Source organism: Mustela putorius, unplaced genomic scaffold, assembly GCF_011764305.1.
Source record: "Mustela putorius furo isolate JIRA1106 unplaced genomic scaffold, ASM1176430v1.1 tig00000275_pilon_pilon_pilon, whole genome shotgun sequence".
Classification (NCBI taxonomy): Eukaryota; Metazoa; Chordata; class Mammalia; order Carnivora; family Mustelidae; genus Mustela; species Mustela putorius.
The window spans coordinates 7,676,464-7,702,327 of record NW_025421341.1 but is presented as its reverse complement, the minus strand read 5'-3'; the positions used below and the strand labels follow the sequence as shown (position 1 = coordinate 7,702,327).

Below are 25,864 nucleotides of genomic sequence, written 5' to 3'. Positions count from 1 at the left end.
TCCTTCCCTTAGAAATCTGATCCTGGTGTCTCCATTTACTCTTCCTGGGCTGATAACCTGGTGAAGGCTGGGTGCACTGGAGGGCAGAAAGTGACTTAATGGGATTGAGGAGCTAAATAACCTTTCACGGGAAACAAGATAATCAAACCTCTTTTGCTCGCCTGTAATGGCTGAAAGAGAAAGCGCCAGCTGAGAAGAAAGCTGGGAAATGAAACCATCATTTCCAAACTTCCTGTCATTTCCCCGTCACGTGGTTTCCGCGCTACCCTTACGCATCGTCAACCCATCAGCTGGGGTTGCTTCGTGCATTTAATGATTCGCAGCGCACACAGCCTCGTGACTACGTGGTCGTTTTAGCGTGCGTGCGCGCGTGCGTGCGTGCGGCATGCGTGCGTGCGTGTGTAGGCTCCGTATCTTCAAGGCCTGGAGGATCCCACGGTACCACTTTCAGCTGAAGTTGCTAACTAGCATGGAGCGCACCTAAAACTCCGGCTGGGGGCACGCCAGCCCATCCACGTTTCCGATTAAAGCTGGTGATTTTTCCTTTTGAAATTAGTTAGTGTCTATATCTCTCTTCCTCTCCCTCCTACGACCACGTTTATGGGAACCCTTGCATTCAGGGAGTCCAAAGATGTATAAAATAAACATTTCTTCCATCTGGCATAAAGGAAACTAACGATAACCTATTGTATAGACTAAGAGGTTGAGGCTTTTGAAGGCCGATAATGCATGCCACGTTGGGAAAAAAAGAAGCAAACTCAGGTCCTTTAACGCTCAGTCCAGAGCCTGGACTCCCTGTACGGCAGGTTGCTGTACCTCATTCTTCTAAACAATAGAAGGAATATGACATCAACATTAAAAACAAAAAGCAAAAACAAAAAACCTTTGAAAAAGAAAAAAAGTTACCCATAATGCCCCTAAATGGCAAGAGCATTTTTTTTGTATGCTACCTTTCAGTTTTGTCGATATGCAAAATACATTTTCACAGATAGATTATAATATGCCTGTATCCTACTATCTTCTAGCTCACATCATAATAGCATAAATATTTCCATACTATCTCACACTCCAACGAATTTTTCAAAATGGTTCCACAATACCATATGCTGAGTCCATATAACATTATCTAATTGCTTCTCTATGGTTCAAAATAATCAAAATAATATCTAATTGGTTCTCTATGGCTCAAAATAAAGAATATTTATATTGTTTATTTTTATTTTATAATTTTAAAATACAATTATAGACAACACTGCAATGAACATGTTTGTGCATCTAGGGTCCTTTTTTCTTTTTTCCCGTTCGATTGCTTCTTTGAATAATTTCCAGAAACCGAAGTATAGGGTTGAAGGTTGTGACCATTTTTAGGGCCCCTGATATGCATGTCACAAGGCTTTACAAAGCTTCCTCCATTTACACCACCATTGGTGGAAAATCATTTTACCACAATCTCCTTAACACTGGGAGATGTTAGGTTGAGGGGGAAAGTAACTACTTATCAGTTACTTGTATTTATTTAATCACTGGTAAGGCTATCTTTTTATTCCATGTGTTGGTACACTTTTTTTTTTCCTTATGTAAATTGCAATTTTATACCTTTGCCCAATTTTCTGTTGGATTCCTGAAATTACCCTATAAACCTAGAGCAGAAGACAGTAGAAGGGTCAGACAGGGGGTCTAGACCTTGGTTCTAATCCTTGTTTTGCTACTAAGTTCCCATGTGATCCTTAGTAAGTGGCAATGAGGAGTGGAAAGAGTGGCTTAGGAGTCTGACTTGAAATCAAACCTGGACTCTCCCACTTACTAGTTGTGTGATTCTGAGCAATTTCCGTAGCCTCTCTCAGTCCCGGTTTCCTAATAAGTAATGTGAGGGTAATGACTCCAGCCTTACCAGTTAGCCTACAAAGGGAATGAGAATTTGTGTAAATCACATAGATGCCCCATAAATGGCAGCCACTACTCTTCCCGGGGTTGCAGGGACACAAACTATATAACGAAGGTATGGAATAGCAAGTCTCTGAGATCCTCTCCCACTCAAAGGGTCTCTAACTTTTCCCTCTTACACTTTCCAGGATCTTCTCTGAAGTCCTGGAATCCCTTGAGGATATCTTCGTGGAAGGTAAGGAAGTGTGTTATGGAGGACTCATCCCAACTTCTTGTTTCTTACTGTGCTGCTTAAGTACTGAATAATGGAGGATTTTAAGGTTAGAGACGGTGGTCTGAACTAGGTTACAAATGCCTAAAGGCAGAATAGAGAGCCCTGCCTCAGAATCTCCCTTCCCTCCCATCCCCTGAAACTTGGCCTCTAGAATGACAAAATATTCTGGTTAAATTTTGAATAGAGTAGACAATAAAGGCGAGAACAGGATAGATTTGAAATCATTAGCATACAAAGAATGAAACTAAATTTCACTAATATATGGTAAAGAATGTTTAAATTGGGTCACATGGCTGGCTTAGTCTGTGGAGCATGACTATTGATCTTGGGGCTGTGTGTTTGAGCCCCACATCGGGGGTAAAATTACCTAAAAACAAAAAGAATGTTTAAATTATTCAAGAAGCTGTACAATAAGGAGTAAAAACCATGATATGAGTCAGGATTGTGCCACTATTATTAAAAAGAGGACAACCTCACTATGATGTTAGATGGTATTAAGAAGAAGACGACATTCCTCTCCCTGAATGTCCTTCTTCCCTAACCATCCAGACCTCATAATCTTTGAAGGCCCACTCACGAGGCCATCTGGTTCCCCAGAGCTGAATTTAATCTCACCTCCCTCGGATGCCCAAAGCACTTCACACTTGAACTGTGGCTCTTTATATACTTGCCTCACCTTAAGGACTGTAAGCTCTTTGAGGACAGATTCTATGACTAATTCATTTTTGTATCACTCAATATCATACTAATGACCCTCAGTCAATATTTAACGAATGAACTGGAACAGAATTCTCCCACTATGCTAGACATCTGAGTCTATGTGGGTCCAGAGCCTCAGAGATAAGCAAAATAATTGGAGCAGGTTCAGAATAGAATAATGAAACAAACAGGATTAAAGAGTGAGAGAAACAGAATCTATATTGGGGGGGGAGCAAAATCAAAGGAATTCAGCCTCCAGAAGTGAGCTTTGGAAAGTAATATCAAGGGAACTTCAACTATAGTAAAGGGATAATTAAAAGGAGGCCTGAAATTCTTTTATTGGAGCAAAACAAAAAATTACTCAGATGTTAATGGGGCAATATGGACAAGGCGTGCTGAAGAACTTCCAGAGTATAGACACTAGGGTGGTGTGAGAGGTGGGAGAGGTCAGTGCCATGCCTTCCATGCCTGCAGTAAGAAAGCATCCGACGATGAGAAAGACTCTGGTAAGTTGTTTTTGCAAAATTACTTGTGAAACAATTGTAAGCTTTCAAGTCTTAGGAATTTTTTTTTTCCCCCTAAGATGCGGAAACCTGTTTTAAAGGAGAAGGGGGATTTAGTCCAGGAAAGAATGGGAGAGACTCAAGTCTGGGATTTGGAAGGCAAAATGGGACCAACCCACAGAGAGAGACAGCCTTTGATGTCCTGCCGATCAAGGACCAGGGCTTAAGGACCAGACTCTTAAATCACGTGGCATTTACTACCCCAGATTTAAAAAAAAAAAAAAAAAAAAAAAAAACTTTTGTGGATCAGTGAATATGGTTCAAACTGGCTAGCTTCCAAAATCAGTCTTAACTTTCCAAGGGTAACATTTGGAAGTCTCCTTGTAGGAACAGAGTGGAGCCAGTTTCTAGAAAGGGCAGCTTAATAATTTTCTACTCCCCCCCTCCCCCAAATCATTAAACGGTGTTCCTTTCCCAGAGCCCAAGTTCATGCTGAGGGCAAAGGGAATTAAACGAAGAAGCTGAACCTGCAGCTAAGATTAGAGAGCAGCCCAAGGACCTAATTTTAGGTTCTTGCTGCCCCAGCTGACATTCTGCGCTGCCGGTTCAGCCACGAGGACCAGAAGTGTGGCTGCGAGCCGGTGACCGAGAGTGGAAACCATCCCCCTGGCCATCTGCGGAAGCAATTAGCTTGCTGTTGGGTGTGTTTTGAGAGAGGCGACCAATAATTTCTCCATTGACAAATGTTTCTTCAGGTGTTCGAAGCGAGTCAGTAAGGGAACATGTCAGCGCTTGGCAGAAGCTCCCCCATGCTTGCTTTCTAATATTCATGCTTCTCCACTTAAGAGCGTGCTCCAAAAGGGAACCAATCTTGGAAACCCCGAATTTTGAATTTTTGTGGCGAGTAACCCCCAGCTTTCCTCTGGCCATGCGCTGAGGGCCACAACGTGGGGAAAGTCTCAGCTTTGGCGAAACAGACAGGGGTCGATGGGATGGGTTCTTGCACGTTGTGGGGAATCTTTCTGCTACTCTTCCACTGGGAAGGAGGCTGGCCCTCCAATCCACACATATTTCGCAGCCACAGGTTTCATGCTTAGATTGTCTTCTTCAGAGGGTAGACAATAAGAGCTGGCATCTCCCAGATCAAAGGGGAAACAGAATATATTTTAAAGTGACAACTCTGTTCTCCTGCAACCTAATAAAGCCAGAATAATGAAATGATATAGATAGAAGCCCCTACATGCTTCCATACTGAAACGCCACCAGAGAGCAAAATGTCCTGCGTAATTGCGGCAGGGAGACTCTTTACAAACCACGCACAGAAGTAGGTCTTATTTTTGTGTGATTCTTACGCCCAGGGCAGCCCACCACCGAGACGGGGATTCTGGGTCCCTGCAGGCTGGCTCTGGGTCCCTGCAAAGGAGGCTCTTCATAAAGGCTAATTGCCGTGGGCAATGACAGAGCAGGCTGGCACCGCTGGGCCAAGGGAGTGCGACCCTCTGTAGAATGGTCCTGGGTGAGAGCCCAGAGCCCACCGTTGTCAAGGTGCAAGGTGCCATCCAGCCCCTGCAGCGCTCCCCTGTCTCTCTCTCCGATTTTCCTGATAGCTTTGCTTTCCCTGTCTGCTTGTCCCACGTCCTGTCTGTCGGTCCGTCTCTAAGCCTGTTTGGGGCCCCCCCTCCCGCAGGCACACACATACACAGACGCACACACCCGCACACACCCAGTCCCGCCACCCCCTTCCCCGTCTCTTGGCGCCGGCCCTTTCATCTTCTCCCTCGGGGACTGGAGATGTCGCTGCAGGAAGTGCTTGTCGGCGGAGGCAGCAGCGGCAGAGCCCCGTGGCTTTGACAAACCTCATTTAATTGGGAGGAAGCCAGGAGAATTTGAAAGAACTGAAACATCCACGAAACTCCTTTTATCAGGCATAATTTAAACTCTGCATGGAAAAACCCCTATATGTATAAAGAAAAGTCAACTTCCCTCCTGCTGTGAGCACTCCTCGGCTCCCCCCCAGCACAGGCAGGCTCCTGCAAGATTCCATCTTTTCATTTTTCTAAAAGTGTCAAAGTAGATTTGGGCTCTGTGGCTGGGTGAACAGAGAAGAAATACAGATGGGTCTCTCTCTTAGCCCCGCACGTGCGTGTTCTCTCTCTCTCTCTCTCTCTCTCTCTCTCTCTCTCACACACACACACACACACACACACACACACACACACACTCAGGCGCCGCAGAGCCCCTCTGTTGGTGGCTCTGCTTCAGATGGCCAGGGAGAATCAAAACCCAAGTTTCTAACAACACATCAGTTTGGACAGTGGCTGTTTCTGGCTAATCACTTTCCATCAGATAAAAGCTCCAGCCTCGGATGTTTTGAAGGACCCCGGGGGTTCTCAGCAAAACGAAAAATAGATGCTGGAGGAGGGCCCATGACGGAAATTTCATTAAGTGGAGAGAAGGGAGCGTGAGTGTGTAAGAGGGCAAGAGCGTGAGTGTGTGCGCACGTGCACGCTCCTGAATGTGTGTTTTTGCCTGAAAGGCTAGTTCCAAGTCCCACGCCCAAGAGAAGAAGGCTGAAGGGGGACCTGGGGGCGTAGAGTGGGAACAGGCGAGAGGACGGGGGTACAGAGGGAGTTGGGTATTGGAAAGGGAGTAACGTAGTGGAGGTGGCCTGGAGTGTTTTCTGTTCCACCACATGCCACACAGGGCCCCTCCCCTCCTTCCAAATTCCACTCCAGATTCACCTCCAGTCCAGACTCTCTCATTTGTGTGATTCTAGTTCCTCCAAGGAGCTGCCTTTAGCACACACATATTCTCTCGGCATCTGTAGCTGATTATGCACAGACTTCAGCTGTTTAGATATGATTTGTGCTAATATGTGTACAAGGGCGCCCTGTTTCCTCTTCCTCACCCCCTTTTCCTCCCACACCGTAGGATCCTTGAGGTCAAGGACAAGCCTCTTTTTTCCCTCAATCTTTATAGCACTTAATATGTTCTTGACACTTAACGGCAACTTCATAAATCCTGATGACTCACTCTTCCTACAGGGTTAAGTAAGACATTAACCCCCGTTGTATGATTATGGTTATTTTTGGAGATCCGAAATAACTCATTTTAATAATAAAATGCCTTAAGAAGTCCCAAACTCAGAGCTTTGGGCTGGGGCAGGACAATGTCCTAGATACAGCGGAGCCACATTCACAGACCCTGGAGGCTTTGGCTAGACTGAATGTCTATGCCTCTGGGGCAGCCGCTCTGTCCTCTGTCCTCATTGTCACCCTACACACCACGCCAGGTCCCTCTTCCCAGGCCGAGCCCCTACACCTTCCTTATTAGCTTTCCCCCCCTCCTGCTTAGGGCTTCTAAAGATTGTTTTCAGTTGCATGATGATTGTTTCCAAAGAAACCCCACCTAAAGATGGTCTCCCCCAAAACAGCCGGGCCATGACCGCACTGTCCACATCCTTTGCCTTGCCCTTCCTGGCCACATTCCGAGAAACATGAGGAGAGCTCCAGCCACATGATCCCTCAGCAGATTTCAGATTTAGAGGATGACTTCAGGCCCGGGCAGCAAGGCAGATTTCAGGGTAACTTGTGTCCCCCCGCCCTTCCCCCGTGGGCGTCTGGCCTGGAAGGATGTGCCCCTCCTCCCAGCACCCTTCCCCACCAGCGCTCCACCGGGCACTTCCTTCAGCAGCATCAAATTACCAATCAAGACAGGCCAGCTCTCCTCTTGTGACATCTCCATGTCACCGATCATCTTACTCTCTATGGAGAGAAGGGGGTAGCGGCAAACTTTGGTTTTGCTTCTCCTGGCAGATGCTAGGGAAAAGAAACAAGTCAGTGGCAACTTTCATCTCATCCAATTTCTAAGAGCGTCTATGTGAAATGTTTGGATCGTTACAAGGAGGTCTGTGTCACCTCAGCCCACCAGGGCTTTTGAGTTTTAGAGACTCTCGTAGAAAACTCTGGCAAGATTGGGTCCCCTGTTGCTTCTCTCCCTGGTAACTCGATCCCTAAGCTCATTTCCGGTTGCAAATATTGTGATTCCCCAGTACTTGGAGAAAACATTTAGACGCTGAGACTTACATGCGTGCGTGCACACACACACACACACACACACACACACACAGGCACGTGGCAGCTCCGTCACTCACCATCGGGAAGCCGGTGCAGCTGAGATGGCAGGGAACTGAAATACTCATGAACCAGGGCCTCCTGGGCCGAGACGCGGTCTCTAGGAAAGCCTCTCAGCATTTGGGAGGCCAGGTCCTCAGCTTCTGGAGCCCTGCCCAACCTGGAAAAGGGGAAGAGAAAAAGAATTTCTCTAAAGGCCTCCCTTCTGAAAAACAAAGCAGGGAAGAAGAAAGGGAGAGAAAAGGAGATGGCTAGGAGAACATTTCAAGTCGCGTTTTCCTGAGATCAGCCAGGTTGATGGCACGTGGAAAAATGACCGACCCACTGGAAAGTTTACCCGTCCTCGGTGTGCTCTCTCTCATTCAGCCTCCACCGTCGCCCCCCCTGCCCCCGCCATGGGGTCCGGGTACCATGTATATATACATAAAGGACCCAGAAGTAGAATTATAGAAGCAGAAATGTGTAATTAAGGATGCTGCTTTGTGGGATGGTGCCCCCCCAAGCAGAAAAGCCCAGTTGGGTATATTGTAAGGACTGCAAGCATAGCTTCCCGGAGGGGAGGGAAGATTAGAGGTAATTTTGGAGGGTGAATCTTGGGTGTAAAACACACTTACTCCCAGTGTTTCTGAAGCTCAGCCCCCAGGGTATTATCTAAGATGCTCTCTTGGTTCCCCCTGAGAAGGAGCATAGAAAGAGGTAACTCTTTTTATGCCCAGAGAGATAACTCTTCAAGTGCCCAGATTATAGTAAGGACAAATCCTCAAGTGGACCCGTGTTGCATTGTAAATTTGGAGAAGAGCAAATCTATTAGTTGAGCATCTACTATGTGCTAGTAGGTGGCTGGCTCTGGAAGATACAGGAAAGACTCTGTCTTCTGGCAGCTTAGTCTAGGGGAGGAGTCAGACACTAAGCAAGTTATCATAGAGATGTATAAACACCTGTGCAGAAAAGGCCCAGATATCTGACTTAGACTGGGAAGAGCTGGTCAGGGAAGGCTTCCCTGAGGAAGAAGCATTTGAGCTGAGAGCTGAGGAATTAGGCAGTGGAGAGGCATGTATGAGCCCAATAGAGACCCAGGGGATGAGGGGAGAAGAGTGAGTTTAAGAAGACGAAGAAAGGCCAGTTGGCTGGCCTGGGACCAAGGGAGAGAGGGGACAGGTATGAAGCTGGGAGGGTAGCAGGGGCTGATCCTGCAGGATTTGTGAGCCGTAATTTTCCTATTTACTTATAATGTTTGAAAGTCTTTGCTGTTCCACGAGACCCAAAACTGTGCAGGAAGCAATTAACCGCAGGACTGATGTCTGACATTCAGAATTAGGTTGCGTGGCCATGCAAATCTCCAATTAAGCAAAAATAAATGGGCTTATTTAATGTCGAATGTGCATACCAACTTAAATGGACAAAGAACTGATATCCTTTCCCTGCCCTGCCTGGGGGCCATGACATGGTGAAGCTGCAAACCCTGGCCCAGAGATGTAAGTGGCCTAATATTTGCATAAGATTTACCTAAGAGAATTTTGGGTATCTGATTCCCATGACATACAACTCTTTGTACAAACAGATAACTTTACCTTCAAACTCGGCAGTCATTGCTTCATAGACTTAAGATGGAGGAAAATTTGCAAATGCCCAGTCCTTGCCAATTTCCAGGCTAGTTAAAAGAGAAGGGAACATGGGGTGGAGGCCTGCTCATTAGCTTGCAGCTTGAGAAAAGGCCAGCAGGCATTTGGTCCCTCCAGGGTGCCCTCCCCAGATGCAGGTTTTCAGGGCCAATGAAGGGGGCTTTGGAGTGGGGAACGTGTTATAGATCACTAGGGCCTAGTACCAATCTGGAGAGACATTCAAGGAAAATCTTGCAAAAAAAATTTTATCTAGCGCATCGTTGCTATAGGGGGTGGGGTGAAATGTGTGCCAAAATCATGCCCTGAACCCACTCCATGAAACTCCAGGGCGTGGATGGGTGGGTAGGTGTTGATGCTGGGGGGCAGTGATGCATCCAGCAGCCTCCACAATCCCACCCCAATCAATGGTTGGTTCTCTCCACATACTCCTACCCATTGGCCCATTGGAATCATTACAGAATAGCTCTCTAGGTGGGGCTTAGGAGCTGCAATCTCATTGGACAAGGAAGGCCGGGGGACCTATTTTGAACTTGAGTTAGCAGGGCATGCATACTCTTTGTATTTAGACTGTGGTTGTGTTGGGTGGCTGGAGAAGCCAGGAAGGGCTGATGGAACTTCTTACACGGGTAGTGGGGACTCATATATAAAGAACTGGTCATCGCCAACAAACGAAAGAAAGGCGAGCAGATACTGATCAGCAATATGAAGGCTTCTTTTTTAGGACTACCCTTTTCAACTAACCCAACCCTTCCCTCAAGAGTGTGTCAAGGTTTTTAGTGGTCCCCACATTCTGTTCCAGGTTCATGGCCCCTACGCTATGATGGTTACCACCCTTTTCTTCAGCTCCTTCCTCTCGTGGGCCAAGTGCATGTTGGTCTTCCCTGTATAAACCAAGTCTGTGCCCTCCTGAATACGAGCCTTTACAAGCAGCGCTTACAGTGGGACCACCCATTCTGGCCAAGAGTCCTGATGATCTCTACCTTGTGACTGGCACATTGCACTCTCATTTGGGAGCTGAGACAAGAGCCTTGGGAATACAAATGTTGCTTCTTTGAGCACAGATGCTAATTGACTTCCATGTTTGTATGGAACATGCCATCTTCTTTCTGCCATCTACACTCTTGCTTACAGCCCACTGCCTTTATCATCACATTTCTATAATTTGCCACCTCCTCTAACTCTTGTTAGGGCGATTCTTCACTGGTTATAATTACTTTGGAAATGAAAATTGGCATGAAAGGTGACATTAACAAATATTAATTTGCCCACCAATGCCTTTCCACATAGGCTACATGTTAATCAATATTATGTGTTAGAGGGAAAGAAACCATAAGAGAGTCTTAATGGTAGAGGACAAACTGAGGGTTGATGGAGGGAGGTGGGTGGGGGATGGGACAGAGGAGTGATGAGTATTAAGGAGGTCACTGGTTGTGACGGGCACTGGGTGTTGTATGTAAGTGATGAAACACTGAATTCTACTCTTGAAACCAATATTACACTATATGTTGACTAACTAGAATTTAAATAAAATTTTGGGGAAAAAAAAGACGAAAAAATATTATGAGTTAGGCTTGTGATGTTAAATACCAAACATGCCAGGAGCATCTTGGAAGGATTAGGAGAACCCACCTACCCAATTAATGATCGTCTGTTATTAAAGACAAAAATATCCTCTGAGGAACCCCTCCTTCTAATAACATTTCTAGAACCAAGAAGGGTTCCATTCCCAACATAATACATATTTATTGTAGAATACTTAGAAAATGCAGAGAAAGAGAATTAAAACCATCCCATCACTCTGAGATAACCCCTTTTACTCAAAGATGATCACTATTGTTTTGATGTTCAGTTTTTCTTCTTTAGTCCTTTATTTTTAAGTGGGTGTATTTTTTTGTTTTACAAAGAAAGGGAGATCATACTCTACATGCTGTTATAACCTACTTTTCCCACTTGAAGATCTCCATCATCTTCCCAGGCCTTTGAATAGGCTTCTAGGATATTATATTAATAGCTGCCTGGCATTCTGTTATGTGGGCATTCCATAATTTTCATAGCCGGACCTTTTTTTTTTTTTTTTAAGGACTTTTTACTTATTTGACACAGAGAGAGAGAGAGAAAGAGAGAGATCACAAGGAGGCAAAGCAGGCAGAGAGAGAGAGAGAGAGGAGGAAGCAGGCTCCCGTTGAGCAGAGAGCCGGACCAGAGAGCCTGATGTGGGGCTCGATCCCAGAACCCTGAGACCATGACCTGAGCTGAAGGCAGAGGCTCCAACCCACTGAGCTGCCCAGGCGCCCCCATAGCCAGACCTTTATCTGAGTTGTGTCCTTTTTGTTGGGTTTGAGGGGTGAGAGGCTACCATTAAAATCATGCTCTGACATCCTTGATGGGAAATCTTTGTGTGCCTGCGCAATGATTTCCTAAATATGAGTCCTGAGAAATGAAATCCCGGGGTTGAGGGACGTACAACACGTTGAAGTTTCTGATTAAGCATATGAGCTAGTTGTACCCATTCCCATTTCCACCAGCAGTCTGGGAGAGTTCCTGTCTGTGTCGCAGAAAACAAATTGGTTCCAGCAGACCTGAATTGTCACAGACCTCGCTTGTAAAAGTTGCAGAAAGGATTAAAATGGTAAATCAATCGGGCAGGAAGTGCTGGGTGTGAGGACACCCACACTTATTTCTGGAAGTCCAGAATAGAAACACAAACAATAAAACAAAAGGAAGATGAGGCTCTGTGGTTGTGTGGCGCTCTATCCACTGGCCATCACAGGACACATCGAAAATCTGGTGGTTCTCCAGGGCCCGAGGCAATGACCTTGATTTCCCAGTCCAGGCTGGCTCTGAGTATAAAATTCTCCACTGCAGCTACCGCCATTCACCTTTCCAGGGCAAGGACGTTATCTATCTACAGTGCAAGGCCAGTCATTGTCAGCTCACCTGGGTTCTTTGCTGTTTTCCCCTGGATCTATAGAGAGAGGAAAAGGGCAGGGATAGAGTGGGCACTTTTTTTGTTTTTTTTTTTCAATTGGTTTTTATTTGGAAGTAATTTCAGGTTTGCAGAAGAACTGCACGAGTCGTCCCCAGAGTTACGTGTTTACCAGCTTCCCCTAGTGTTAGCATTCTACAGAACTGTAGTCAAATGATCAAAGGCAAGCACTTAATATTGGCACAATGCTCTTAACTGAGCTGCAGGCATTATTCAAATATCGTGTTGCTGTTGTTGTTTTCCAATAATGACCTTTCTGTTGTTGTTCCAAGAGGGGGGGTCCTTTTTTAATGCTGCCAGTTCAGGACATGGTGAAGCAGGCACCCACAATGAGAACTATATCCAACCCTGGGAAGAAACAACATCAAAGAAGCTGTTATCTTCCAATCAATCTGACAAGTGGGTGTGCGCTTCCTAGGCCCTTGTCTGTAGGGTCACCATCCAACCCCAGGCGGTGCCCTGGGCTATATTCATGGCCCGCACAGGCTTCTTCTGCACCTTGCAGAAATCCTGTAGGAAAGCGGGGGCTACCTTCGCTCCTCTTTACCCATCACACTTGCCACCCGACTCGGTGGACAAAGTCACAGAGACCTGTGTACCAGATGGGTCTGGGCTCTGCCTTCCTGAGTCTGGTGACCGTGGCCAGGTTGCGTCACTTCTTAGAACTTCGGTTTCCACCTCTTGGAACCAGGACTTTGATTTGTGAGGAATAAATGAAATAATGCATCACGAACATTCCACCTAGCCTTGGTTGAACCCCCAAGTCCTTCTCAGAGCCAAGAATTTTCTCACGGGGTCATCTAGACCAGTGCTGTCCAACAGAACCTTCCGTGACGATGCAAATGCGCTAGTTCTGCCCCCTCTGATATGTTAACCACTACTCACATGTGGCTGTTGGACCCTTGAAATGTGACAAGTGCAGCCAAGCAACTAAGATCAAAATTTAATTTTAATCACTTTAAATTTAAAGAGCCGCATGTGGCTAGTGGCCACTGTATCAGGTGGCACGTCCCTAGACATTCTCCTTGGTTTGAAGATGTGAGCAAAGAGAAACCAGAAGCTTGAGATAAAGCAAAGCTTGAGCTGGGATGAGGCAGAGGTGGTGGGTCTTGTGTGTGGTCAGAGAAGGTAGAAGGATGAATACTCAGGGAATCCAAGTCCTGCTCAGCCCAGGAGGAAGGGCTGGTGTAGTGATAGCAGGAGGCTCTGGAATGTTCTTCGGCCCATGCAGCAGTGCCCACAGCAGCCGCGCAGGGTAGTAATGTGGTTAGCAGGTTTGGAGTCACCGTTTATTTTGGAAACCAATAGTGAAATGGAAGAAAGTCCTAGAGTGGGGCTAAAATCCAAACGTCTCTAGCGGGGTGATGGGGAGCCTGACTGTGCCGACAAGAGAAAGTTTGCACATCTTGCATGAAAGGGTAAATAGCAGTTCTGGTTCTGGGGAACCTGTCTCCGAAACCTGGAGGGGTTTCAGGCGACACGGTGAGCCCTCAGACATGAGCAGAGCCCTGCCGAGGAGACCTGTCCCTCCCAACAAGAGGTCCTCGGTAGCCTGCAGCTCTATGTTCTGACCTCTCTGGGCTCTGATATTCACTCTCCATGGAGGCTTTTTTTTTTTTTTTTTTTTTTAGCACAAGAACAGTAAGCATGAAAAAAAATCAAATAAAATTCAGTTGGGTTGAACCCTACCACATTTTCAGGGAAGGACGACATACAAACATTCAGTTAGGATCTCTTCCCCTCTCCCCACCTGCGCGAGCGTGTTTTTCTTTGACATTCGAGCTGTTTCCCCTTCTCTGACGTTTTCCTCACTGCCCTTTTTGCCTCCTCACTGAAGCAAAAAGAACAGAGCCTCCGCTAATTACTCTCAGATCAAATAATACTGGTTATTGTAATTGGTCATTGTCCGAAAACACTGAGTTCTTCTTAGCCCTGAGGTTGCCTGGCACGGCTTAGTTAGCTAACTATTCCGGGAATGTCTCTATTATCTGTTTTACTTTGTAAAAGAAACTAGGGATTTGTTGAAAGCTGGTAATAAAAGTCTGCCCTGGTCTGAGCCGAGACTGCGTGGAGAGGGCCTGGGAAAGCATGACCTCCATGAATCAAGTTGCCCCCCCCCTCCAATAGCCACTCAATGATGTTATTTGGTTTCTCTGTGTCGGAGAATAATAAACCCACTAGGTTTTCTTGCAGGCCAACATTCCCTCATTCTCAGGGCCTCGGACATGGTCGAGGGGCACAAAACAATTTTAATGACCAAACTCACTGAAAGTAAAATGGTTCATAGAGAAAGACGGACACACTCACAGGTGGCTGGCTCTCCCGGAGGCATCTTCCGGGCCCTGTAGGCCTCCAGAGATCAGGTGCTCAGGGGCTGCGTGTTTGGTGGACTGAGGGTCAGGAGGTTGAGGCCCTGCTTGAAAGAGGCTTTCCCAGGTGGTGCTTACCTGTCCCAGACAATCTGAAGGCGTCGAGGCTTCGGCAGTGGGAACCATTCTGGAAAGCATACACAGACACGTTAGAAACCAGAAACAACCCTAAAATCCTATTGCCAAAATATTATCAAAATTCTGCTCGTTCTTCTCAGCTTGAACAAAGAGAGTTCAGGCTTCAGGTGGGCAGAGTGAACACACTGAGTTTTCATGATTCTGTGGAAGGTCACTATTATGGGTTGAATTGTGTCCCCCTAAAACTGATACATCAAGGTACCTCAGAATCTGACCTTATACGGAACTAGGTCATTGCAGTTGTAATTAGTTAAGATGAGGTCATAGGTGTGGGCCCTAATCTACTGTGACTGGTGTCTTCTTAAAAAAAGGGAAGATTTGAACACAGAGACAGATACATATGAGAGAAACGACACAAAAGGACCCGAGGAGAAGACAGCCGTCCACAAGCCAAGGAGAGAGGCCCCGAACAGATGCTTCCCTCAGTGCCCTCTCAGAAGGGAACAATCCTGCCAATTCCTCAACTTCAGAGCTATCTAGCCTCCAGCACGGTGAGACAACAAATTTCTGTGGCTTAAGCCACTCAGACTGTGGTCCTTTGTCACGGCAGCCCTAGCAAACTCACACAGTCACGAGATTCACTCAAGTCAAAACACATCTATTGAACACCTACTGTGCGCCGAATGTGTACCAAGCGCCTGGGAGACTAAGAAAGAAACCAACAGAACCCCGTCCCCTTGCAGAGCCCACAATTCATTAGAGAACAAAGCACGCATGTGCGCACACAACACATGTGAAAAGTCGGGTGATGAACGGTGGGGTTGTCTCAAAGGCTCAACATGGTGAGAAAGGAATGGGGCTAATTTTATGTCACTTGCAGTAAAAATGGAAGTGAATTCTGGCTTGAATAATCCAAAATGGATGATGAAAAGATTTGTCCTTTCCTTTGCCACACTCTTTACAACGTTTGCGTGTGAATGTGTCTGTCTCTGTTATTCTTGGTATTGACACTATTTAACCCCAAATAAAACTACCATAAAAAGGGACAATTTCTCATTCATTCAAGAAGTACTAACTGAACACTTATTCTATGTAAAGGTGATAAGGGGAGCTCTAGCGTTATAAGAGGATGTTCCGTATCAGATTCCTCTATTTCCTGCTCTAAATCGAGAAAAGATTATTTTAACTCGCATTTATTTTCATATGCATGAAAATAAAATAAAATAATATGTATGCTTTACACTTTTCTTGGGCCTGAAATGTATGTGTTTTGTCTTTAAAAGATGTCTTCTTCCAGCTCCAATAGGAATAGGATAGATTATTTATCTGGTTTATCCAACCAAGAACGTAATTGTAGTTGGGCAAAAAAATGATTTTGATAATACTGGTGTATTTCTGTCTGTATATGCATTAAAAAAAAAAAGAGCTGGAAGACTATCCATCTGATAGGGATAGTGGTTCTGGGGCTTACCCCTTTACTTCTAGGCTTATTTTCTTAAATTTATTTTTTTAATAAAAAACACATTATTTTGTAACTTTGAAAGTAAGTTCAATTAAAACTAGAATTTATAGTGCCAAGACTTGTAGCGTGAAATGAGTGATCAAAGAAAGTGATTTCAGCGGAGTTTTCAAGGTCAAGTGTAATCAAATGAGAGCCTCTCTGCTGGTGGTTTCCTAGTCCCACGTAGGCACGGAGGGAAGAGCTTGTATATACAGCTTCTTCATCCTCCCTCTAGACGATTGCGCCTAAATTTAAATAACCAGTAAAACTAGGTAAGAATATCTGGTATCTGTTTAGAATGTTTATTTCCGAACCACTTTCTGCTGCCTGTTTACGGTTCCTTCCTGGCCAAACAAAATTAAAATATTTTCTCATTCAGTCATAAACCAATTTCCAGTCAACATAATGAAATCCATTTCCGTGCTCTCCCGTGTTTTGTTTTTCCCTGCCTAGAGCCCGTTGCTCTGTGTTTTGGGGGCCTTTGGTATTTTAGAACTCTTTCCAACTTTTGCATTGTTCTTGCAGAACGTGGATTTGGAATTGGCTGAGTCCGGACTCAAAGACAGCACCTCGGGTTTGCAACTGCAGCAGCTGCTTCGCTGCGCCCTCAAGCACGGTGGTTTAACCATCACCAGCCGGCTCCCTTAACCCAAGCTGGAGGTCATATTCGCCTCTCAAGGACAAAGTGATTCGTTGAATTCATTGGGATTTGTCAGATGATGAATGTTAAGGGCCTGCCTCTGAGCACAAAACAAAACCATTCCTACTCTTCTTTTTCTTCCTTTGAGAAATGGTGGGCAACCGAAAGCCCATGGTTAGGACTCTGGAGCTGGGTTTTAAGAACGTAGCATGGCCCTCACCGGCTGTGTAACCTGGGGGTGTTGTTGTCTCACCTTCCAGAAGCCTCGGGGCCTCACATCCCGTCTACAGAAGAGGGATGATGATAGTTCCTGCTCCACTGAGTTCGTGTTAGCATCAGGGCGGTAAGGGTCACGTTGGTATTCCCTCACCGTTTGCCTCTTTTCTTTCTGCCTCTTCTCTGGTCCGACGGACCACATTTTCCTCTCTCCTCTCAGGTGTTTCTGCCTAATGCTTCTCCTTCAATAACTCGCCATTTCATGGCCCTGAAACTCTAACGCGCTCCGAGCCCTAGTTCTTACATGCCCCACCTGATTTCTCCTGAGTCTTCAGTGTGGGTCCGAGGTGTGCTTTTTAGCTGTGTATCTCCCTTCTGTCACTTGTGAGCTCTGAGATTTGGGGGAAATTAACGTCTCTGGTTTAGTAACGCAGAAGTTTCCAAATCTGTAAAATGGGAATAACTTTCCAGTTACTTGGGAGGACGAGATAAGATGAGGCACTTGGCAATAGAGGAGGAGGGGCTCGACAAATGTTCATCTTAGTCCTTTTCCTTTTCTTCATCTCTCATCCTGGAGAGGTAGGAGGGTCTAACTCCGTGTTTCTCAAGCCACGCTGCATGTTAGCATCACCTGGGAGAAGTTCTGGCCTGAAAGGAACGCCAAGCTTCACCCCACAGAGTGTGATCCAGTGCGCGTGTGGACAGCCCAGCATTGCTGTCATTGCGGTTGTCATTATTGTTCTTCCTAATCTCCAGATGTTCCTGGTGTGGCGCCCAGTGAGGCAGAAGGTGCTGGTGTGCAAGAAGGGTGGGGTCGACCCCTCATCAGTGACTCCCCCACCCTTCTCTGAGGCTTGTTGCCTCAAGTGAGCTAGTTGTGAAAATATAACTAATCAATGTATATCAAAATGGCAGAACGTAGCGTCTGATGCAGACTTCTGTTTCCAAGGAGGGGAACGAGGAAGCATGACAGGGGAAAGATCAGTCCTCAGAAATGCTGCAATGAAAGGGTGACCTGGACGAGTCATCCCAGGAGGCAAATTAACGACATTGAACTTGAGGTTCCAGGTCTTGCCAGACTGTGCCTGACTCTCTTCTCCCATGTGTTTTGTAGCTACATTAGAGCAGATGGAGGGGTTGATGGGCCCAGGGCATAGTCAGGTCACTGTTCGTGACTGTGGTCTACCCTCCCGCTCACATGCAGATAACCTCATGCTGGATGACCTTGCCTCTCTCCCATTGATTTTTCCCGGTAGTTAAACTGCAAGAGATCAATGAGAGAATGATCGACAGATAGGCATTTTGCACAGCACCGTTTCAAGAGGTGTTTGTTTTTCTGGCTTCAGGAGCCGCTAAAAGAACGGGGCTCTCGGTAGCTTATTTCCCTCCTCTTTCCAAAAATGACGGTGAATCCACAGACCAAATTTTTCTCCATCTCCTCCTACTGCCTTTCTTTTTAAAGGAGTTCTCATTTGAATTCAATTGGAATTTGAAGTAGGAATGGCGAAGTAAGTTGCAAAAGGAAACTTAAAAAGCCGAACATAGTAATTTCCGAACCAAATGGAATTAAATTAAAATGAGGGCAGAATGTTGCTCCCATACTAAAACACCACCTTTCCCCCCAAGTCCTAATTCACAAGTGAAATAAGAAAGCTCATTTACAACAGATCCAAGTCAACAGAGATTTGCTGGTTGACTGATAAACCATCACCAGCACCCTGTTGAGGTTTCGCTCAAGGTAAAACATTTTCTGGTTTCCATAATCTTACCACAGTGCCCTAAGGTTATCTTATAACGCAGCCTACTGAACGACACCTCTGGAATATCCCAAATACAATGCATTCTTGAGATACCATACATTTAAATAGTTGATAATGTTGTTAGCCTCAAGCAATAACTTTAAAACCTCATTGCAAAAATCTGTAGCTCTTTTCCTAACCCCACCTCCCCTCCTTAACCACACTCACGCCCTCACAGCCACTGATGACTCCCGTAATCTTTGACTCAAGGAGCCTAAGCATGGCCCTTCTGGTGCTTACCTAGGCTGTAGACTTTTTGGCTGTCATCAACAGGATGCAGAAAGCTGGTGCTCTGAGGAAGTACGCTCCTCGGCATCTGAACCTGGTGCCCCAACTCCCATTAGTAGCTTATCGCTTTTCTAACCCTGCCTCAAAACTTCCTGTGGATTCTAAGAAAAGATTCCAGCCTCTGCAGCCTCTGGCTAAGGTAATAGTCTTTGCAAAGGAAGGGGAGGCCACGCCTTGCTCCTGGTGGGTGCAGAAAGCAAAGGGACCGAGCATAATCAGAAGGCTCTCGCTCCTCTCCCTAGGGCGGGAGGTTGGGGGAGTACCATGTTTAACGTCCGGTCCACCCCCACAAATGATGTTTGAGCTACAGCTTTTTTTTTTTTTTTGAAGATTTTATGATGTAATCTCTACACCCAACGTAGGGCTCAAACTTACAACCCTGAGATCAAGAGTCAGGCACTCTACAGACTGAACCGGCCAGGTGCCCCGAGCTAAAGCCTGATCATGTCACCTGGTGTGTATGGTGTTTCATGATGAATCAGGGGATATTATTTACCACTTCCCTATGGCTGCCACCACTATTTAAGGGTCATTCGGTGTGCTCAGCACTGCGCTGACGCAGACATGGTATTGCCTGTCCCCGACGAGCTTATGGCCCTATGATTTTCATGGTATTGTGATTACTGTCATCTCCTGGTCTTCTCCAGCCCCTCTGGCTCTTCCTTCTCATTCCCCAAACACCCCCTTTCCCTCTGCCTGACCCCTCAAGACTGGGGCCCCAGGGTTCTAGCCTAGTCTTCTTTCTCTTCTCATTCTCCCTTGGATTACTGAATGCACACTGGAGTTTCAAATACCTCTTTAATCAATTACTTCCAATTTTGTATTTTTACACTGGACTCTTAAAATCATGGGCTTGTATTTCTGACTGCTTTTTAGATATGTTCATTTAGCTATCCCATAGATACTGTGATCGCAAAATGTTCCAATCTCTACTCACCACTTTCCCCACAGTTCCTTCCCCATTTCTTTCCTGTGCCAGTGAATGGACCGCCCAGTCACCCGCTGGAGATCCATTGGTTTCTCCCTCACAACTCAAATCCCCTTGACTCTACTACCTACATGTTCTTTAGAGCTGCCCCCTCCGTTCCTTCTCCGTCACCACTGCTCTAGCTGAGACTTAGTATTTGCCTTCTAGAATCTCAATCATGGCCACATTGCATCTGATCTCCTTGCGCACCTGCTGGTGTAGGGATGGACTGTGTTGTGCATCAGGCAGATGGACTTGGGTTCGGATACACCGCCAGTTTAATTCTACATATAGTATTTCAAGCAATTTTTAATTTAAATCCTGCCATATCACTTCCTTGTTAAAAATTATCCAATGCCTTTTCTTTGCTTATTGGTCAAAGTCCAAATCCTTGGCTGACTACAAAGTACTTCCCAGTCTGGTCCCCATCTATACTTCCAGGTTAATCTCCAGCAATGGACCACCACAAAGCTAACATTCTAGCTTCCTTGAGCAGTTTTACCTGCTTGGTATAATGTCAAATAAGCCTGCTTTCTTGTTTCTTTGGGTCAAGTTCCTTTGTCTGGAATGTCTTTCCTCTCTTGCTCACCTGGAGAAAGCCCACTTAGTCATATTTGAGACCCAGCTGTCTCTCTCAAACAGTCCCTAGATTCCCCAAACTAAGGGGGCTTTTTTCTTGTGTTCCCAGAGGCCCCCAAGGGATGCTGCTATAATAATACTTTCCAAGTTGTATTATTTATAGTTTTCCCCTCCAGACTGCATTCTTTGAGGGCAGGTATCAATGTCTTATTTATTTATTTGTCTTCAAGATTTTATTTATTCATTTGACAGAGAGAGACACAGTGAGAGAGGGAACACACAAGTAGGGGGAACGGGAGAGGGAGAAGCAGGCTTCCTGCTGAGCAGGGAGCCCCACTCGGGGCTCGGTCCCAGACTCTGGCTGCTTAACTTCCGAGCCACCCGGGTGCCCCTCGATGTCTTATTTATTTTTTAATCTCCTAGTCCCTAGCACCTAGCATTCGTAAATATTTGTTAAATGAATGAAAAATTGATGCTTGGATACAAAATAAAAGTGAAATAAATTTACTAAACTTTATCCTTAAAAGGTAAACCTACCACAAGAAAGCCTACTTGTGGGTCTTGCTTTATGTCTTACAGAGATGGGTGGGACAAGACCCTGGCCGTGAACGTGGGGGAGGGGCCTACAGGTAGAGCCATTTCCATGATGTTTGGAATCTTAAGGCTCCTTTTCTTTAGCTGAAAAGGAATAGGGCAGGGTTTTACTTAAAACAAAAAAAATCTTTTTTTACCTGCTTTTCCTCATTTGCAATTTTTCCTAATCTTAACTACTTTAAGATCATCTAGTCCTCCTCAATAAAAACTAATAACTGCCACCAAATAAATTAAAGATGAGAAAACTAAAAATAAATGTAGAAACTAGAAGAAACTATTAATGAAGATCAAAGTAGGCTGTGTATCTAAATTAATTTCACTGACTGATTAGGGGACGGGTTAATAAAGATGTTAATAGTAACTCCCCGGGGGGCTTTCCGCAGCCTTGCAGTAGTGCAGTGGTAATGAGCCCAATCAGGGTTCACAGGGTAGCTCTGGTAAGCCAGGGCTGCCTGGGTCCCAGGATGGGGACTCCACTCACATTGCATTCCAAAAACATGTCACCAAGCTTACAGACTCTAAAACCAAGTCTAGTTAGAAGGACAGAATCATTTGGAAATGAACTTGGAGTGTTCATTTTTAGCTGCCTCCCACTCTAGGGCTTTGTTTTATTACTATAGCATCATATTTGCCCTTCAGTAGCTGGAAAGCAAGGTGGAATACAGCTGTGCACATCACCTTGAACTCCAACAGCTCTAGCCATTCTGAGCTCTCCCTTCCTGGCTAGGTGACCCGAGGCCAGACACATACCTTCCTGAGCCTCGGTTCTCTCATCTGTGAAGTAGGAATGACAACACTGCCCCTAACCGATAAGGCTGTGTGAATCAAAGTAAAATAATGTAGGTAAGGTACCCAACTTGAGCTAGAGCTCAATAAACAGTAGTTATTATTATCCGGAAATAAGGTGGCTAATAACTTATATATACTTTCTTGGCCAAGTGGGCAGAACGAGGATTATTAGAGACTAGAGGGTGTGATTCGGGGTAGACTTGCACGTTTTCTACCTCCTGGTCACTGATTTCAGTGAACGAGTATGTATTGACTCATGACTATGTGCCTCTTAGGGGGCACGTATAAATTACTAGAAACCCTACAAGTGGTCAGGGTTGCTCGGCAGACATCCTTCGCCCTCTTTCTACCATCAGAGGCTTGGGGTGAAGTCAACAAAGGGAACACTGATGTCTTCTGTGATGCAGTACTTTTACTGGCCACCTGCAGACACTGAGGGTTCTGCCAGGGAACAGCCCATGTCATAGTGGGCAGGCTTCTCACAGCATTTTAAGTGTGTGTGTGGGGGTGCAGAATGGAGCCTTCACCAGAAGAGAGAGCCTTAACAGGTGCCCACACTGGCTTGGGTAGAAATTTGGAAACTGAGGGTCAGCTCTTAGGGACTTAGAATTCAGGCACGGTTGAGGCCCAAGCCAGCAAACACAGAGGTCAGTTCTGGCACAGAGAGGTATGCCTAACACCTAGAGGGAAGTTAAAAATTCCAGGGGAGCTAAACATTAAAAACAGGCATAGCTTCACGGGGCACCTGGGTGCCTCAGTCGGTTAAACGTCCCACTGGTTTCTGCTCAGGTCATGATCTCATGGGTGGGGAGATGGAGTGCCTCATTCAGCAGGGAGTCTGCTGGAAGATTCTCTCCATCTGACCCTCCCCCACCTCTTCTCATGCTCTCTCTCAAATAAATCAATAAATCTTAAAAAAAAAGAAAAGAAAAGAAGAAGAAGAAGGTATAACTTCAATTCTCACACACCTGCGCTGAGTCTGAACCCTGGCAGGTCACCGAAGCAGGGAAGGAACTTCCTCACTGAGTAAAACAATGAGAACTAACTTACTGTGTGCACCTACTAGAACTTAGGAACCATGGCAGATAAGGTCCAGTTAATTTCATTTCTTTATCAGAACGACCCTGCAAAATGAGGCAGAGGGATGCGGCGTGGCTGATGGGAAGAGAACCAGTCTGGATGCGGACTGGCTCCTCTGCAAGCTAGGAAATGCCTCTGGGGACCTGCGAGAAAACCCGCTTCCTTGTGCCTAACACAGCGCTCCTCAGCGGCACGGCCCAGGCAGGCAGTACCGAGAAGTAGCAGTTAACGTGTGTTCTGTGCCCGGTGCGTGGAACACTTTGAAAAGGACAGGATTGTTCCCATTTTGCAGATGAGGGAACTTCTTCAAGTGCCCCAGGTGGTAATAGGTGGGGCTTGGACTTCCATTTTGTGAGGTGCTGATGTCTATAAGTAAAACCTCTCTTAGCAGTAGTTTCCCCCGTTTGAGCCCATGAATAACCCCCTTGGCTAACCGCTCACGGGACGCAGCAGATACTGCCTTACCTTGTGTTCGCCGCAACCACACAAAGCCCGGCTCACAAGCCTTGGAGCCCAAAGCGTGGTGGCTCTTTGCCTTCCCAATAGAGACAAGCATCATTTTAGATTGCGGTCATCATCTGTCCCACAGTGGTGTCAGATGAAGAGAAGCTCTCGCACTGGATTTCAGGTCAAAAGAAAACATTCCAGGTGTAAGGGGAGATGGCTAGAATGTTCTGTCTGTATTCCACGCCTCTTATTTTTTGCTTCCACCTGGTGGTCAGAGGTTGAAAAAGCAGGCGTCCTCAAGATGACTGGGCGTCCCCAGGAGCCGTTTGCCTCTGGTTTCTAGTACATCTGATTTTGGGTCCCCACAGAGCTTTTAGTGCTGCTTTTCTGCCTTTTGATTTCCACTAAGTTCCTCCAGTGGAGAATCTTTCCGTGCGCATCGTTCTTTCCCGGGGCTGAAAGAACCAGGATAATCCCGGATGTTTCCTGCTGCTGAGCTCATGTCACAAATCAGGCATGATTTTCAGCAGATATTTCTTTAAAAGTTTGAAGGCCTCTGCAGACTCTGTTCCCTTCTTAATGGGAACGAGCATCAAAGAGACAGGAACGAAATGCTTTGCTCGCACATCAGGACCTAATTGCCAATTTGGCAAATGCATTGACTAGTGTCATGCTCTGTTATTTCTAAATCCTCTCCTGTCCTTGACCCCCAGTATCTCGATGTAAACTTGGAACCATTAGTGGAGAAGGATAAAGTCTTCTGGTGCCTCAAATGGAATTGAGAGGGATTTAAACTTCGTGCTTTTGAGTGTAGTGAAATGAACCCAGCAGTCCATTAATGCTAGGATTGGAGCTCACACAGCATGAGCCCTTTCAAAATCCGTGTTTAAGGAAGCAAACAGCCACGGCAGACCCTTTCATTGGAGCAGAAGGAGTTGGATGAGACAATCAATGACACGTTAAAACCCACAACTGGGCTGCAATCATGTGGGCACCAAAAAAAAAAAAAAAGTTCTTCTTTATCCACAGAATCTTTGCATCTAATGAGATGGTGACTGGACAACCTCCAGAGGAATAAGGGCTCCGTTTACTCGCACTGAGAAACGTCTAAATATTTAGCTGTTACTCCGAAAAGCCTTACATGATTCTGTAGCAAACTAGTCTCTAAGGTATGATCTTATTAGCTTTATATTGCCATTGGAAAATCTATTTAAAGAGAATTTGGAAAAGAAAAGAAGGAAGATTCTACCACTGAAAGTAGAAAGGTTAGCTTAATTTTTTTTTTTTTTTCTTCTTCCCAAATGAACTGTTGTCTCTGTCCTCCAAATACTTAGTTTAGGTCCAATCCCATGAGGATTAATACTTTCTCTTAATGGATTCTAAATGGTTCTCCATTCCTTATATATGTGTTATTCCTGTTGGTTTTAGTGGGATTCAAAGTGCTTGAGGCTCAAAAGGGGAGGGGCTCCTGAGTGCATTTTGCGGGGTGCAGGTGGGGGGAGAGAAAGCTAAGAGGGCCAGGGAACTTTGTAAAATGTCTCTATGGGTTCACCCTTTAAATTCACACTAGTGTCTTTTGTGAGCAGATTTCAGCCAAGACCAATATCCAGTTTGCTTTAAGCTTCTGGGATCCTCTCTGCCGTAAACCTAGTACATCCCCGATAGGGCATCAATCGGGACTTTACCCTTTCCAGACTTTCTGGTGGTAGAATCCTCTCCAGCAATGTTGCTGTTTATTATTGCTTCCTATGGACTCCTACTAAGGATCACCAAAACGCACACCGCCACCCCTCCCCCGGCTGGAGGCCAGCGCAGCCCCTGTTCACCTCCAGTTTGATTAATGTGTCTTGGCTAATTGTGTGAAAGATGGCAGGCCTTTAGCAAGTGTGACCAGTTTATTGTTCAGCCAATCACAGGCGCCTCAGTTAGCATGTGAAAAGGGGGTGTTTTGTGGGGGGGGAGGGTGAGTGTTCTGGCGGCTGAGTCAAAGGCAGAGCATTTTGGGGGGTCACAGAACAACACCCACTTCTTTGAGGGGATGTTACTATGCTCTACTAAACCTGTAAACCTCGTACTCAAAGCACTTTTTTTCTCCTCCCTCTTTTTTCAAGATCTTTTTTTCCCATGGTGCGAGCAGGCAAGCCACTGGCTACCATGCAGATGGAGTTCACGTTCCAGGGTTTTTAATATTTCACTTTTATATTTCTGTTAGAGAATGATCCTGCTGAGAGTCTGGGAATCGGTGCTCGTCAGAACCCCCTCACTGACACTTGGATATATTGCTCTGAAAGCTATCCCAGGAGAAAAGATTAAACAAAAAAAAGCCTACTTTTCAAAGCCTACTTCTCAATCTGCCCACATCAAAATAAGACAACTGGCCCTTTGAAGTAGAGGACACAGAGTTCTCAGGCAGCTT

The 25,864-nt window shown here is 45.8% G+C and overlaps 1 protein-coding gene across 1 annotated transcript in view; it reads right to left on the bottom strand.

Moving 5' to 3' along the window:
* CDK15 (cyclin dependent kinase 15) overlaps positions 1 to 25,864 on the bottom strand; it is an 81,844-nt gene that overhangs the window by 6,872 nt on the left and 49,108 nt on the right. The window contains exons 11-12 of the mRNA XM_004764172.3: positions 14,549 to 14,597; positions 7,514 to 7,653 (exon numbers count right to left, since the gene is read on the bottom strand). Coding sequence (XP_004764229.1) covers positions 7,514 to 7,653; positions 14,549 to 14,597 — 189 coding nt within the window. The remainder of the gene's footprint in view (positions 1 to 7,513; positions 7,654 to 14,548; positions 14,598 to 25,864) is intronic.